The sequence below is a fragment of the Podarcis erhardii genome, assembly GCF_964252035.2.
Source record: "Podarcis erhardii genome assembly, chromosome: Z".
NCBI lineage: Eukaryota > Metazoa > Chordata > Lepidosauria > Squamata > Lacertidae > Podarcis > Podarcis erhardii.
In genome coordinates, this window is record NC_138504.1 from 49,870,533 (window position 1) to 49,884,101 (window position 13,569).

Genomic DNA, 13,569 nt, shown 5'->3' on the forward strand with positions numbered 1-13,569 from the left:
CTAGAGCAGGCATAGGCAAACTCGGCCCTCAAGATGTTTTTGGCCTACAACTCCCATGATCCCTAGCTAGCAGGACCCAGTGGTCAGGGATGGTGGGAATTGTAGTACAAAACATCTGGAGGGCTGAGTTTGCCTATGCCTGTCCTAGAGCTTTTTGATTGGGCCACCTGTTACGCTATCCACTACCCTCTCTTCCCCTTTCTCCCAGATAGTGTAATCTCCCAGGAAGGTGCTGGCCTCCAGTCAGAATTCTGTCGAAAATTCCAGTTTTGGTGGATTAGGAGTTTGCTAGACAGACAAGCAAACAAGAAGTCTGGTTTCTGTGGTTCTGTTCTTTCCTGCCCAAAAGTAGATGATACTCTCACATGCCTACTCTCCCCCCCCCCCATATCCTAAAACAGTACCTCTCCATTCTTCTCCAACATCCTGACTGTGCTTGATTTGCAGGAGATTTCTCTCTCTCCATGCTGTTGCTCTCCTGGTCTTTTTTTTGGGGGGGGGGACATCAGGAGGAGAACTGGTTTTCTGCAGACTCATTTGCATTTTGAATAACAATGCTCTCAGAATTTTGGGTGAGCTTGGTGTAGAATTTGCATTCACTTGGGAAACAGTGAATGCAGCCTGAGAAGGAAAAGAAATGCCACCGGCTTTCTGGATGCCAGCTTCCAATTCTCAGGAAGTTAAATAGGAACTTAAATAGCCCCTTTCAAAATCTTCAGGTTCCTTCCTGTCCCCCCAAATTTCGTGACTTTAAAAACATAGGAAGAAGCTTCCTTTATAGTGTGTCAGACCAGGTTCTGCCTCCACAGGAGGCAGCAATGCTTCGGTTGCTGGAAACCACAGGATAAGAAAGGGCTCTTGTGCTCAAATCTTGCTTGCAGGACCTTGCTTCCAGCCATCTGGCTGGCCACTGTGAGAACAGGATGCTGAACTAGATGAGCCATTGGCCTGATCCACCAGGTTATTCTTATGTTCTTTATTTCAATCTATCTCTCTATTGTTTATGCTGGCTGGCAGTGTCTCTCCAGGGTTCCAGACATGGTTCTTTCCCAAATCTATCTGGTGATGCCTGGAATTGAACCTGCGACCATCTGCTTGAAAGCCAGGTGCTCTGCCACTGAGCTATAGACCTTTTCCATCTTCTCTTGCCCCTGCTTTTAAAGGCTATATGCCTAGAAACCCAGAATGATGTTGTAGAAGCCAGGATATGCACTTTCTAGCCTAGCTTGGTCCTCTGGGTCTCTCCCTTCTTTGAGAGGGTGGGGGCAAAGGACCAGGGTCTGATTTTTCTCCCTGGGAATTTTGATCTCTTGCTTTACTTTGATAGCCAGACCAGCATCCATCCTTCTGTCACTGCACATTTTTATTTTTAAATAGGCTGAATTTTGTGTGTTGTTTCTTTTTAGAGGCTGCACTGAGCCACAAATGGCTGTTTGGCTTCTCCTTCCGCATGAGTAGCTGCTCCACTGACCCAGCAAGCTGCTGCTTCAGCTTGTGCTGGCTCAGCAAAAGGGGAGCAACAAATGAAGAGATCCATAATGCAACCCTGATGGACTCGCCTAGTTTCCCTGGCAGGTTAATGAACTGCTGTCAGGCTTGGAGTCGAGATGAGTCCTTTGGGCACATAAGAAGAGCCTGCAAAAGCAGGCCAGTGGCCCACACAGCACAGCCTCCCGTTTTCAGAGTGGCCAGCCAGGTGTCTCTGGGAAACCAACAGGCAGGATTTGATCACAGGAGCAATCCCTCATCCTGTAGCTTCCGGTTGAGCTCTGCAGAATGAAACAGAAACACTGAATGCATCAAATGTGGGAAGCCTCTTTCTGGTGGCACGCTGGCTGTTTTCACTGTGAGATCCAGGAGTAAATGCAACTCCAAAAGGAGCTGGTGGAGTGTCTGAAAGGCCTGTCGGTTGGGATATCTCTGAAAACCAACTCCCTTTCTCAGCTAGGACCAAAAACCTTTGTTTCAGAAGTTTGTCCTTGATGACTTTTGCTCCTCTGTCCTCACTGGTGGGTCTATGCCCCACATGGCCGAAGGCCCTTACGTTAACACACCCATCTGTGTTGGTAGCAGCTGCTGCTGCTGCTCTGGAGCCATTTCCCCAGCAGATGTCTCTGGAGCGAATAGAACTGGATGAAGTCAGAGCTGCTACAGTAAATCTTCTGGCCCTTTTGCCTTTCCATTCAACTAGTTAGAAAGTTTTTCAGGAGAATACATATCCAGGCATGTGTCAAATAAATTTGGCTGTCACTGCACAACAGCAGAGATTGGGATTGGTACTTCGTCCCCCAACAGGCAGGTGGGTATTGTCCCAATAGCAGTGCTGACACCCATTTACAGAACTCTTTGTGGATTAAAGCAGTTGAGTTCTGGCTTCCATTCCTTTCCCAGTACAGTTCAAACCACTGGTTATAGAATATAGTCGTACATCGGAAGTTGAATGCCTTGCGAGTTGAACGTTTTGGTTCCTGAATGCTGCAAATGCAGAAGTGATTGTTCCGGTTTGCGAACATTCTTTGGAACCCAAACATCCAACACAGGTTCCACGATTGACTGCAGGAGTTTCCTGCAGCCAACTGGAAGCCATGCTTTGCTTTCCAAATGTTTTGGAAGTCAAACGGACTTCTGAAACGGATTCCATTCGACTTCTGAGGTACGACTGCAGTAGAATTGTAGAGTTGGAAGGGACCCTGAGGGTCACCTAGTCCAAGCCCCTGGAATGCAGTAATCACAACTAAAGAATCCCTGACAAGTGGCCATCCAGCCTCCCTTTTAAAACCTCCAGGGGAGGAAAGTCCACACACAGCCTTCCAAGACAGTCTGTTTCACTGTTGAACCATCAAAAAGTTCTTCCTAATGTTTAGTCACAATATGCTTTCCTGTCATTTGAATCCATTGGTTTGGGTCCTGTCCTCTGGAGCAGAAGAAAACAGGCTTGCTCCATCTTAGGTGACAGCCCTTTAGATATTTGAAGATGGCGATCATATTTCCTCTCAGTCTCCCGTTTTCCTAAACACCCCCCACTCCCCCAACCATTCCTCATAAGCAGGGCTGTCTTTACCCAGGGGTGCAGGGCACCCAGGCACTGAATTCTGGGGGGGCCGTACCACTGAAGCCGCCTAACTATCTACCTGTTACGAAAAAATAAGTAATTTTGATCAAGCTGACATTCAAAGCTGGCCTCCCCCCGGCCGCTTTCTCCTCCCCAGAGTCCCGTCCTGTGTGGAGAGGCGTTGCTCTCTCGCCCACCATCAGCATGGCTGCTGCGCCCCTCTTCTTCTCCTTCCTCCTCCTGGGGAGCTTTTAAAAGTGCCTGGATGTGAAGCTGCATGCCTTTGCAGAGCTTGGGCGCCCGGCTCTTGAGGGGCGACAGCAGCAAGATTCAGAAGGGCAGGCCACCACTGCCATGGCCTTGCTTGCAACCACGGAGAAGTATATTGTGGGTGTAGACGTGGGCAGTAAATTTTGGGGCATTGGGCGGATCTTTGCACCCTGGCGGCGCATATGCTAAAGACAGCCCTGCTCATAAGGCTTGTTTTCCAGGACCTTTATTACCTATAAAGAGTTTGTGTGTGAACCTGCTATCCTCAATTATGGCTGTTGTATGTGTCACTGAAGCAAGGTTGTGGCTTCTATGAGAAACGTTTAAAGTTGTCTTTGTGTCCTGGCCTGTTCGGGATCCACAAGCCATAGTTTCCCCAATTGGACATAACAGGGAACTATGGCTTAACTGTGGCTTCCTGGTTGGTTTATTCATTCACACAGAGGAGCCAGCGAAGTGCCTAAATGCAGGTGCTTGAAGCTTATTCATATGGTGGCTTATTAAGCTAAGATTTGATCAAGGGATTGCAGCCAGTGTTTGCTTCTATAGAGGCTGTGATGTTATCCTCTGAGGGAAGCTCTTGCACAGTTCCTACTTATTCTAAGTCAGATATCTTTCAGTTGTGTCTTCCCCATAATGCCCAGGTCACTATCATTTGGTGGCGATTTTGTATAGGAGCCGTTAAGAGCATGGCAGAGCATAATTGCCAAGCTTAAACATCTCAGTGGGCATGGGAGTGTGCCAGCTGGGTTGGGTTCAGATGGTTTAAACCACGTGGAGAGTGTGTCTTGGGAGAGAGAGCGTGCACTTTGGGATGTGTGAAGCATGCCGTCTGCCCCGCCCCCTCGCAGCCCACTCCCATGCGTCTAACTCAGAAGGGCATATTAGGATTTTTGCTTCCCATCTTAGGTGAAGAAAGGCAGCTTTGGGAAAAACAACAACTTAATGCCTTGGTGATCAGCCAAGGAAAGACGCGTTGCAAACCTGTAAGGGAACTGGACCTCGGAGCGCACGATTACTCTTCGCACCTCCGAGAGCCCCTTCAGAAGAACGGAGCGGGTGGGCTTGGCTCCCGGCAGACTCCGCCGCGGCCCCTCTTTGCTAAAGGGCGGGGCGCTCCTCTTTGGAGATGAGGGGGCGCACCGGCGATCGAGCCGGGAAACGAGGGCGCGCGCGCCTTTGCTGCGGCTATCCGGGCGCGGAAGGGAGCCTCTTGGCTGAGCCCCCACCCCTCCTGTCGCCGCCGCCGCCGCCGCCTGGATCGTCTTCCTTTGTCCGCCCCCTCCCTCGCACCTGGGTTCCTCCCCCTGCGCCGCGCAGGCTCTTCTACGGCCGGCAGCTGCTCTGCCTGGCTGGGCGCATCAAAAGCAGCCGCTGCCGCGTCCCTCTGCGTCTGCTCCCGGCGCTCGCTTCGCCTTTGTCCCTCCCGGCTGCAGGTAGGCAGGAGGGCAGCTCAGCCTAGCCCAGCCGTGGGGGAGGGGGAGGGACCCGCAGGCCGGACCCTCTCTTCTTCCTCCTCTTTCCTCACTCCTGCATCGACGGAGAGGTGCGGGATCCGGCGCGGCGGCGGCGGCGCCCATTCTCCAGCCGGCTGCGGAGAGGCTAGCCGAAGTCCTGCAGCGTTGTGGGTGAGGAGGCCGGCTTGTTCGCGTCCTGAAGCTATGGGAGGGGGGGATGCTGTAAAGGCACCCCTCCCTCCTTTCCTTTTCATCTAGCACCCGCCCTCGCGTGGCTATTGCTGGATCTCTCCCCCCCCCCCCATTGCACAAGCAAGCGAGCTTCCCTCCATCCCCTTTCTCTATCGCCCCCCCTTCCACGCATCTGTGCGTGGTGTGTTGCTGAGCTGCCAGCAGAGAGAGAGAGGAGGAGGAGGAGGGGGCGGTGGCTGTGGAGGCTGCAGCCCAAAGAGCTGGTGTTTCCAGGAGGGAGACACTGCAGACAATGCCCAGCAGCTCCAGGGAGCCTCTGCATCCCTCTCCATCTCCTGTTTGGGCTTTGACAGGGTGGCACGTGTGGCAGCCGCAATGACAGCAGAAGCAGCCAGGCAGCATCCACCATCAGTGGCGGCAGAGTGAGGGGTTTCTGCCACCGACGCAAGATGAATGCCTCCCTCGATGGTAGCAACCACAGCAGCAGCAGGCCCTTCTGCCTCCTGGCTGCCGGCTATCCGGAGGCCTTGGACATCTGCCTGCTGGAGCTGATCGTCATTGTCTTCCTCACCGTCCTCATAATCTCGGGCAACATTGTGGTCATCTTCGTCTTCCACTGTGCGCCACTGCTGAACCACCACACGACAAGCTACTTCATCCAGACCATGGCCTACGCTGACCTCCTGGTGGGTGTGAGCTGCCTGGTGCCTTCACTCTCCCTGCTGCACTACCGGGTCACCTTTTTGCCGGAGTCTGTGATCTGCAGAGCCTTTGGCTACGTGGTCTCCGTGCTCAAGAGCGTCTCCATGACCTCCCTGGCCTGCATCAGCGTGGACAGGTACATCGCCATCACCAAGCCTCTGTCCTACAACACCCTGGTCACCCCCTGCCGCCTCCGGGTTTGCATCCTGTTCATCTGGCTGTACTCGGGCGCCGTGTTCCTCCCGGCTTTCTTTGACTGGGGAAAGCCCGGCTATCACGGGGATGTTTTTCAGTGGTGTGCTGACTCCTGGGACACCTGGGCCATCTTCACCCTCTTCATCATCATCATGCTGTACGCACCGGCAGCCTTCGTGGTCTGCTTCACCTATTTCAGCATCTTCCGCATTTGCCAGCAGCACACAAAAGAGATCAATGAGAGGCGCGTGCGGTTCAGCTCCCAAGAAGGGGAGGCGGCTGATGCTCAGCCATGCCCAGACAAGCGCTATGCCATGGTTCTCCTGCGCATCACCAGCGTCTTCTATATCCTCTGGCTCCCCTACATAATCTACTTCCTCTTGGAGAGCTCTTCTGTCTACCACAGCCGAGCAGCCTCCTTCCTGACCACCTGGCTAGCCATCAGCAACAGCTTCTGCAACTGTGTCATCTACAGCCTGTCCAACAGCGTCTTTCAGAAAGGCTTGAAGCGCCTCTCTGGCGCTGTTTGTGTCTCTTGCGCCAGGCACCGGGCGCCAAAGGAGTCCTCCGCCTCGAGGAGCAAAAGACCTTCAAATGGGTGTCATGCGTAAGATACAGATTGCTCCGACAAAAAAACAACAACAACAACAGAAAAAAAGATTAAAGATATTGCCAGATTTGCAAAAATAACTAAAAAACTGACAAGAACACACAATTTTTCTCTGAGAAATGCTGCTGAAGAACTGGAGAATTCCACAAGCATGTCTGTTTTAGTGTTTCACTTTACAAACGTCCTTGTGTGAGGCGGGTTTGGTGACCTGGCACCTGTGTTTCCAAAACTGAGCGCTCCTCCTCCTCCTCCCCTTTCTCTCCTGTCTGGAGTGCCTGCCAGTGCTGGGCATGCAAGACCTCTGGCAAAAGAGACATTTGTGTTCTTCCTTTAAAGCTTGGGCATTTTCGGAGAGCTTTGATCTTGCGTGTCAATGTGGGAATGTGTAAATGGTCTGATGGTATACTCCCTCATTATTTGCTTTTGTTTTTCTGTGCAAATGCCAAAGTATATTTCAGAATTCTTAACATAAGGGGCCAAAGTATAGTCTCCCTGACTCCCCCCCAACCCCATTTCCCCCATAGTCCTATAAACAAATAATGTAAACACTTGAACATTTTGATTTTGTCGTGTGATACAGCCACACCACATGTGATTAATCAGTATTCTGACCTCCCCACCTCCCCCCGATGCTTTTTCCAAAAACTTCTCATCCTGAGTGCCCTGTTAGAATGCTCATATGTGATTTACAGTACAGTGTTTGCATTTTTATTTTTTAAAAAATGTTTGTGTAGTAGTTGGGATGACTTTGAAGCAGACAAAATTTAGCAGTTGAATAAAGTATTTTCTTTTTCTAAGTAAGTGGAGAAAATATTTTGACCATCCTTATTGCTCTGGATATGTAGGCGGCAGCTTGAGAATGGAACAAAGGCATTCTCATTAGAAACTAGTGTGTGCTCAATTTTTGTTGTTATTTTGAGGAAATTTCTTTTTAAAAAACTTTCCTTTTAAATATTGAATTCCTCTAATACTTTACCTACAGCTTTAGTAGCAAAACAAGAGTGAAGCATTAGACTCCTAAATAACTTGTATTTTCAAGAAAGGTGTAATATTTTGGATTTCCAATTGGGAAACTGGGGACTCCTTCCTCCTGTTAGGGTAGGTGGGCTTGATATCTGTTCAAAAACCCCAGGAGCCAATTGCATTTCTGGTTTACCAAATGGAAAGAGGAGTTGGGCTCAGTGAACTTTCCTGGGGTGTTCTGTATGCCCCCATTTGAGGAAAGCAGAGCAATCTCTAAGCAGATCAGTGTTCTGGGTACAACACTCTCTGTTTTCCCTATCACACCCCTGGCACTGCCTTGGCATGATAAGTTTCTTTTGTGGGAGAAATATACAGAAAGCAGACTGCTAGTCATGATGGCTATAAAGTACATTTCTGATCACAATTCAAAGTTGGTGCTGACTTTTAAAGCCCTAAACGGCCTCGGCCCAGTATACCTGAAGGAGTGTCTCCATTCCCATTGTTCAGCCTGGACGCTGAGGTCCAGCTCTGAGGGCCTTCTGGCAGTTCCCTCCCTGCGAGAAGTGAGGTTACAGGGAACCAGGCAGAGGTCCTTCTCGGTGCTGGCACCTGCCTTGTGGAATGCCCTCCCATCAGATGTCAAGGAAATAAACAACTACCGTGGTACCTCTGGTTACGAACTTAATTTGTTCCGGAGGTCCATTAACCATTCTTAACCTGAGGTACCACTTTAGCTAATGGGGCCTCTCTCTGCCGCCGCTGCCGCATGATTTCTGTTCTCATCCTGAGCTAAAGTTCTTAACCTGAGGTATTACTTCTGGGTTAGCGGAGTCTGTAACCCATAGTGTTTGTAACCTGAGGTACCACTGTATCTGACTTTTATAAGACATCTGAAGGCAGCCCTGTTTTTAATGTTTTATTGTTTATCGTGTTTTTAATATTCTGTTGGGAGCCACCCAGAGTGGCTGGGGAAACCCAGCCAGATGGGCAGGGTATTATGATGAATAATAATAATAATAATAATAATAGTTACTGTTATTGTTATTGTTATGAATCTCCCAGTTCAAAGCCAGTTGACCTTTGAATACCAGTTATCAGAGGGGAGCAGCAGAGCAGGAGGGCTGTTTTCATGCCTGCCTTGTGGGCTTCCTAAGAGGGCATTCCTTTGTCCACTGTTGGAAATGGCAATGTGGTGCTTTGGGTTGATTAACCAAGGCTCTCCTATTAATTTCTTTTCCTTGTCTAGTGGAGGGACAAGTAGGCGTGCAGAACCTGAACTCTCACTCTCTGGCTGCAGGTGACCTGCTCTCTTCCCCTCACTGGGATTACTGGTTATGCTCCCCACTTTTTCAAGCTTATCTTCCCCGGTCATATTTTGGTGAGTTTTAAAACAGAGACAGTGAACCTGTGGCCCCGAGAAGCTGTTGGACTCCCATCAGCCCCACCCAGAGTGACCAGTGGTCAGGATGAGAGGAGTTTGTAGTCCAGCAGGATCTGAAAGGCCCCTTAAAAAAAAAAAAACAGCTTCTGAGAGAGCTGCCACTGGGACTTAGCCCAGCTCCTGTTGTCTGGAGCTATTGGCTTTTTTGTTTGCGTGCCTGATAGAGAACTTGTTTTTGTAGGTGCCAATGCCGCAGCTGGGTCCTGACCAGTATTCCATATATTTTAGCCAGTGTGCTGTTTTTTTTAGAGCTAGATGTAAATGCTGAAGCTGCTGCATAAAGATATCTTCTGAAGAAGACGAGGACAGCTGTCTCGAAGTGAGCGTTCATCATGTTTGTGGGCTCTTTGCAGTCTGCTTCTTGATACAGCTTTTCAATGAAGGCCTGCTTTTCCAGATGCCTCAGAGCAAGCTGTGGGAGGTGCGGGAGGCGGTGGAGGACAGGGGTGCCTGGCGTGCTCTGGTCCATGGGGTCACGAAGAGTCGGACACAGCTAAACGGCTAAACAACAACAAGAGCAGCAGCGGCCAGCCTGCACCCTCCAGACACTCCCATCGTTCCTGACCATTGGCAGTGCTGTGTGGGGCTGGTTGGGAGCTGTAGTCCCAAACCTGGTGAGTCCCACATTTGCTACCCCTGTTCTAAAGAGTGATCTTTGGATCAACTTTTTGGCTTCTTGGAGACACGCCCTTTCTCTTGCATGCTGCGTGCACCCATCCACCCATTCTGTAGCTCTCTTTATTTCAGGAATGTGGGGAGGCTTTAAAGAACAGCGGGGGGGCGGGGAGCAATTTCCATTAAAGAGAAACCACTTTTTCCTCCTCAAGCTAAGGCTACTGGTGTTGCCCATCAGCTGATTGGGGGCTGGGGGTGTGCCCTTCTCTAGCAGTGGAACCACTGGGAGCCCTCTTTAAGCGCCTGCTCCATCCTTCAAAGCCCTACCTTTACCTGCCCAATACCTTATGTCAGGTATGATGGAAGATAGTATTTGTGAGTTCACCAGAATGACCTGGCTAGCCAAATGGGAAGGCTCTGGCAGCTCCGTTTCATCTGTGGGCCAGAAGTTCCTCTTGCCGCATTAAGCTGTGGCCAGACATAAGATCCTGTGTCTCTGACCTTCTGTCCCCAAATGAACTCACCCATCTTTACTGTACTATAATGCTGTGGGTTATGATAAATAGAAACTGTTGTTGTATCATAACTCTTTTGCCACTGATCTAAGCTCCTGTGATGCCATAGAATGTTCACGACTGTTTTGCAGTTTATTAAAGAGACGCCCAGCTCATAAAAAGTACCTTTTTGATGGGAGGTAGAGTGGACTCTTCAGTTTGTCTGAAAGGGGGGGGGGAGCCTTAAATAGCGTATTTAAGAAAGGCAGGAAGGCAGATCAGGAAGTGGCTGGAATGAGTAGTCTTGAGATATGAGGTCACCCTAGGTAGCATAGAAGTACTTGGTCCGTTGGGCAAGACTGGATCTAGACACATCATAGAAGCGTTTCAGTTAAACACATTGTAAACACTGTATGACAAATCGGGTTGGCAAAAACCGAACAGCGCCATCTGGTGTCACAGTGTTATAATGCATATACAACACATATAAAGTGCTTTTTCTTTGCTAATGTAGCTGAGTCCGCAAAGGTTGACCTGCTTCTGTGGGATCTTCAACATGTTACTCTTGTTTTGTCCACTGCTGCTGCTGCTCCTACTACTACACATACTCTTCTTTTAGTTTGACCACACACACACACCTTGGAAAGTCTACTTTGCTTTTCTGCATTTGCTGTTTGATAGATTACACATCTCCAGCATCACTTCTCTTACTCTATTTACTTATTTCCTGAAATAATAATTATAATTATTATCAACATTTATTTATATAGCATCATCAAATTCATATGGCTCCATACACAATTATAGTGAGAAATTCTGCTCTGAAGTGTGTACAGTCTAAAATCTTATATGCTGCTTGACTGAGCAGGGATGAGGGGAACAACCCTCAAAGTACACTTGGTAGTGTTTTATATCAGCCTCCCCCAACCTGGTGTCTTCCTGGTGTTTTAAACTGCAACTCCCATCAGCTCCAACCAGTTTTTGTTCAGGTTACTCTTGTTTTCAAAGCAACAGAATCCCTCCAACCTCTTCTGAATTATTTGAAAACTGTGAGCATGTTCCTTTCCCCTTCCATCAGCTTTCGTCAGTGCCAAGGGCCTCCCTGTAGAACATGCGGTCTGTTTTTTATTATCCTGTTCTGAAACCCTTTTTTTTCAGGGCTGCTTGAACTCTACAATAAAATAACTTTAAAATCCTCTGCTCCAGGTGACCCAGATTCTGCACCAAGGAAAGCCAGATATTTTTGATTGTGCAGAGTTGCTTGTTTTTATTTTGTGTAACTGATTCTGCAGTATTTGCTGTTTTGAATAACTCTGGGGCAGGTAGAAGGAGCCATGTAGGGTGTACAGTACTCAGGCCCCCTCGTCTTACTTAGCCCTCCGCCCAAAACTATTGCCCAAACACTCTCGTCTGCCTTAGCAGTTAGGAAGCAGGGCAGTTCTTTCTCTCTGACCCAGTTTGTATGTAGTACTAAACATACGCATGGTTCAGCGCAGACAAGCGCACATGAGAGTTCTCAGAGAGAATATGACAGCCCTCGAGCTGTTGCTTGACTGAAAAAATCTTACAGTTTTTAGAATGTGTGCATAGTCGCACACCCTTGAAATAACTGAGGACATGGCTATTTTCAGGGCTGCCTCCTCCCATCCTATCCTGCCTTTCTGCTTTGTTCAACTAGGTTGGTCCTTTTTTGAGGCGTAATTGGCAGGAATGTGTGAAAAGGCTTTTTCTCTTGCAGTGATTAAGATGTGGAAATCCTTGCCCTGAGATGGGCATCCACCTGACTTCCTCTCTGATGGCGTCCTGATGCCTTTAGCCTGGCCATTTGCTGAAAGGTCTTACGCCTTCTCTTCTCTCCTCTTCTCTCCTCTCTTGTTGTTGAACTGCTCTACTTTCAAGTGTCTTTTGAAAATTGTTTTATAACTTGGTGGGGTTTAAAACTTTTTGTTGTTGTTGTTAGTCACCTTGGGTGCTCCAGCTTGAAAGGCAAAGGTGAGATATAAATGGATTTTAATGAATAAATCATGTGGAGGAAAAACCTAGTTCTGGAGAGCATCCCTTGGTTTTTGATGGTGCTCACCTGTATTGTCAGAGGCATTTTCAAAGAAGAACCCCATAGAAGTGGCGTTATTATTCTACGATGGCGCTTGCCATCTTGCCGTTTTCACAAGCTGACGGTATTTTAAAATAATTTAAAAGAGATTCTTCTGACTAGTTCAAGTTGGGGGTGGGGCACCTTTTTAGTTGGCAAAATGGTTTCTTTAATCAATGAAATAAGACAGAACTTGAGTAGGGTTGTCTTGTGGTACATGCAGGATAAATTACATGCAGAATGAATGTAGATGGAAAAGGTAAACAGCGTTTCCGTGCGCTCTGGTTTCCGTCACGGGGTTCCCTTGCACCAGAAGCGGTTTAGTCCTGCTGGCCACATGACCCAGAAAGTTGTCTGTAGACAAACGCTGGTTCCCTCGGCCTGAAAGTGAGATGAACGCCACAAACCCATAGTCGCCCTTGACTGGACTTAACCGTCCAGGGGTTCTTTACCTTTTTACCTTTACCTAGATGAAAAATCCATGGGGTCACAAAGAGTCGGACACGACGAAATGACTAAACAACAAGATGGAAAATGAAAATCCTTCAGTTGCCCTCACTTGCTATGCCTTTTTAAGTGGAAGAGGTCACTTTGCTTGGGTGAGGCCCCTCCCTTCATGACTGTTGAACTCTTCTGGAGGGAGGTGTTTTTGCAGAATCAACCAATTGGCAGGAAGTGGTCTGGGGACCTTTTCTTTTTTTGGGGGGGAGGCCCCACCTCTCTCCAGAAGAGCCCAGTAGACATACTTACTGCCCCAGAGGGTGGGGCCTCTCCTAGGCTATCTGGCCAACTCCCCCTTGAGAGAAGGGGAGCCTTCCTGTTCTGGCTTGGATTGCTTTTGCCTCCTCGGGGCTGGGTCTGGTGAATGACACAACCTTAATATGGCATTGGCCTTTTGTGCCATATCTAATTTAATTGCTTTGTTTTGGACATGTGGCTTTTGCAGACATATAAATGTGTTCTCAGATTGCTCTGCAGCCTGGGGGCCCACATTCCGCAGTGGGAGGCTTTTTAATATGCCAGTTATTAACTGTTCCTTGGCAGGCCTTCGTGAAGGAACATGCAGTGGCTGTGAAGGGTTCAGATGCAGTGAACTAGGACTCCCTAGAATAATTTTGATTCTGTCTGCTGACACTGAAGGAGTAAGCCAGACGTGAGCTCAGGTTCCCCACTTCGCCATAGAGCTCAGTGCAGACGCTGGGTCTCTCTATATGACTCCAACTAGGGCTGGGGAACCTGCTACCTTCTATTGTTGCTGGACTCTGGTTCTCATCAGCCCCATCCAGCCCCATTCTCAGGGATGATGAATGTTGTAGCACCACAACACTTGGAGACCTGCAGCCAAGTCAAATGGGGTGTGGGTGGGGAGTGTTTATACCACACCACTAGCGCTCATGCCACTTTGGAGGCACTATATGTCGGCAAGATTCCTGCTCTAATGAAAGAACTTGAGTCTGTAGGAAATTTCCTCTTGCTGAGTCATCCG

The 13,569-nt window shown here is 48.8% G+C and overlaps 2 protein-coding genes across 5 annotated transcripts in view; both read left to right on the plus strand.

The window, feature by feature from the left end:
• The window catches only part of RABGAP1 (RAB GTPase activating protein 1), a 100,768-nt gene that overhangs the window by 47,468 nt on the left and 39,731 nt on the right, over positions 1-13,569 (plus strand). The window lies entirely within an intron of this gene.
• On the plus strand, positions 450-7,279 carry GPR21 (G protein-coupled receptor 21). Of its 2 annotated transcripts, none has more exons than XM_081848414.1 (2): positions 450-2,653; positions 5,325-7,279. In XM_081848414.1, the coding sequence occupies exon 2, from the start codon at positions 5,421-5,423 to the stop codon at positions 6,477-6,479; it is 1,059 nt and encodes a 352-aa protein (XP_081704540.1). In that variant the 5' UTR covers positions 450-2,653; positions 5,325-5,420; the 3' UTR covers positions 6,480-7,279. The 2 variants fall into 2 exon arrangements, with proteins under 2 accessions (XP_081704540.1, XP_081704539.1); XM_081848413.1 differs by lacking the exon at positions 450-2,653 and adding an exon at positions 3,469-4,950.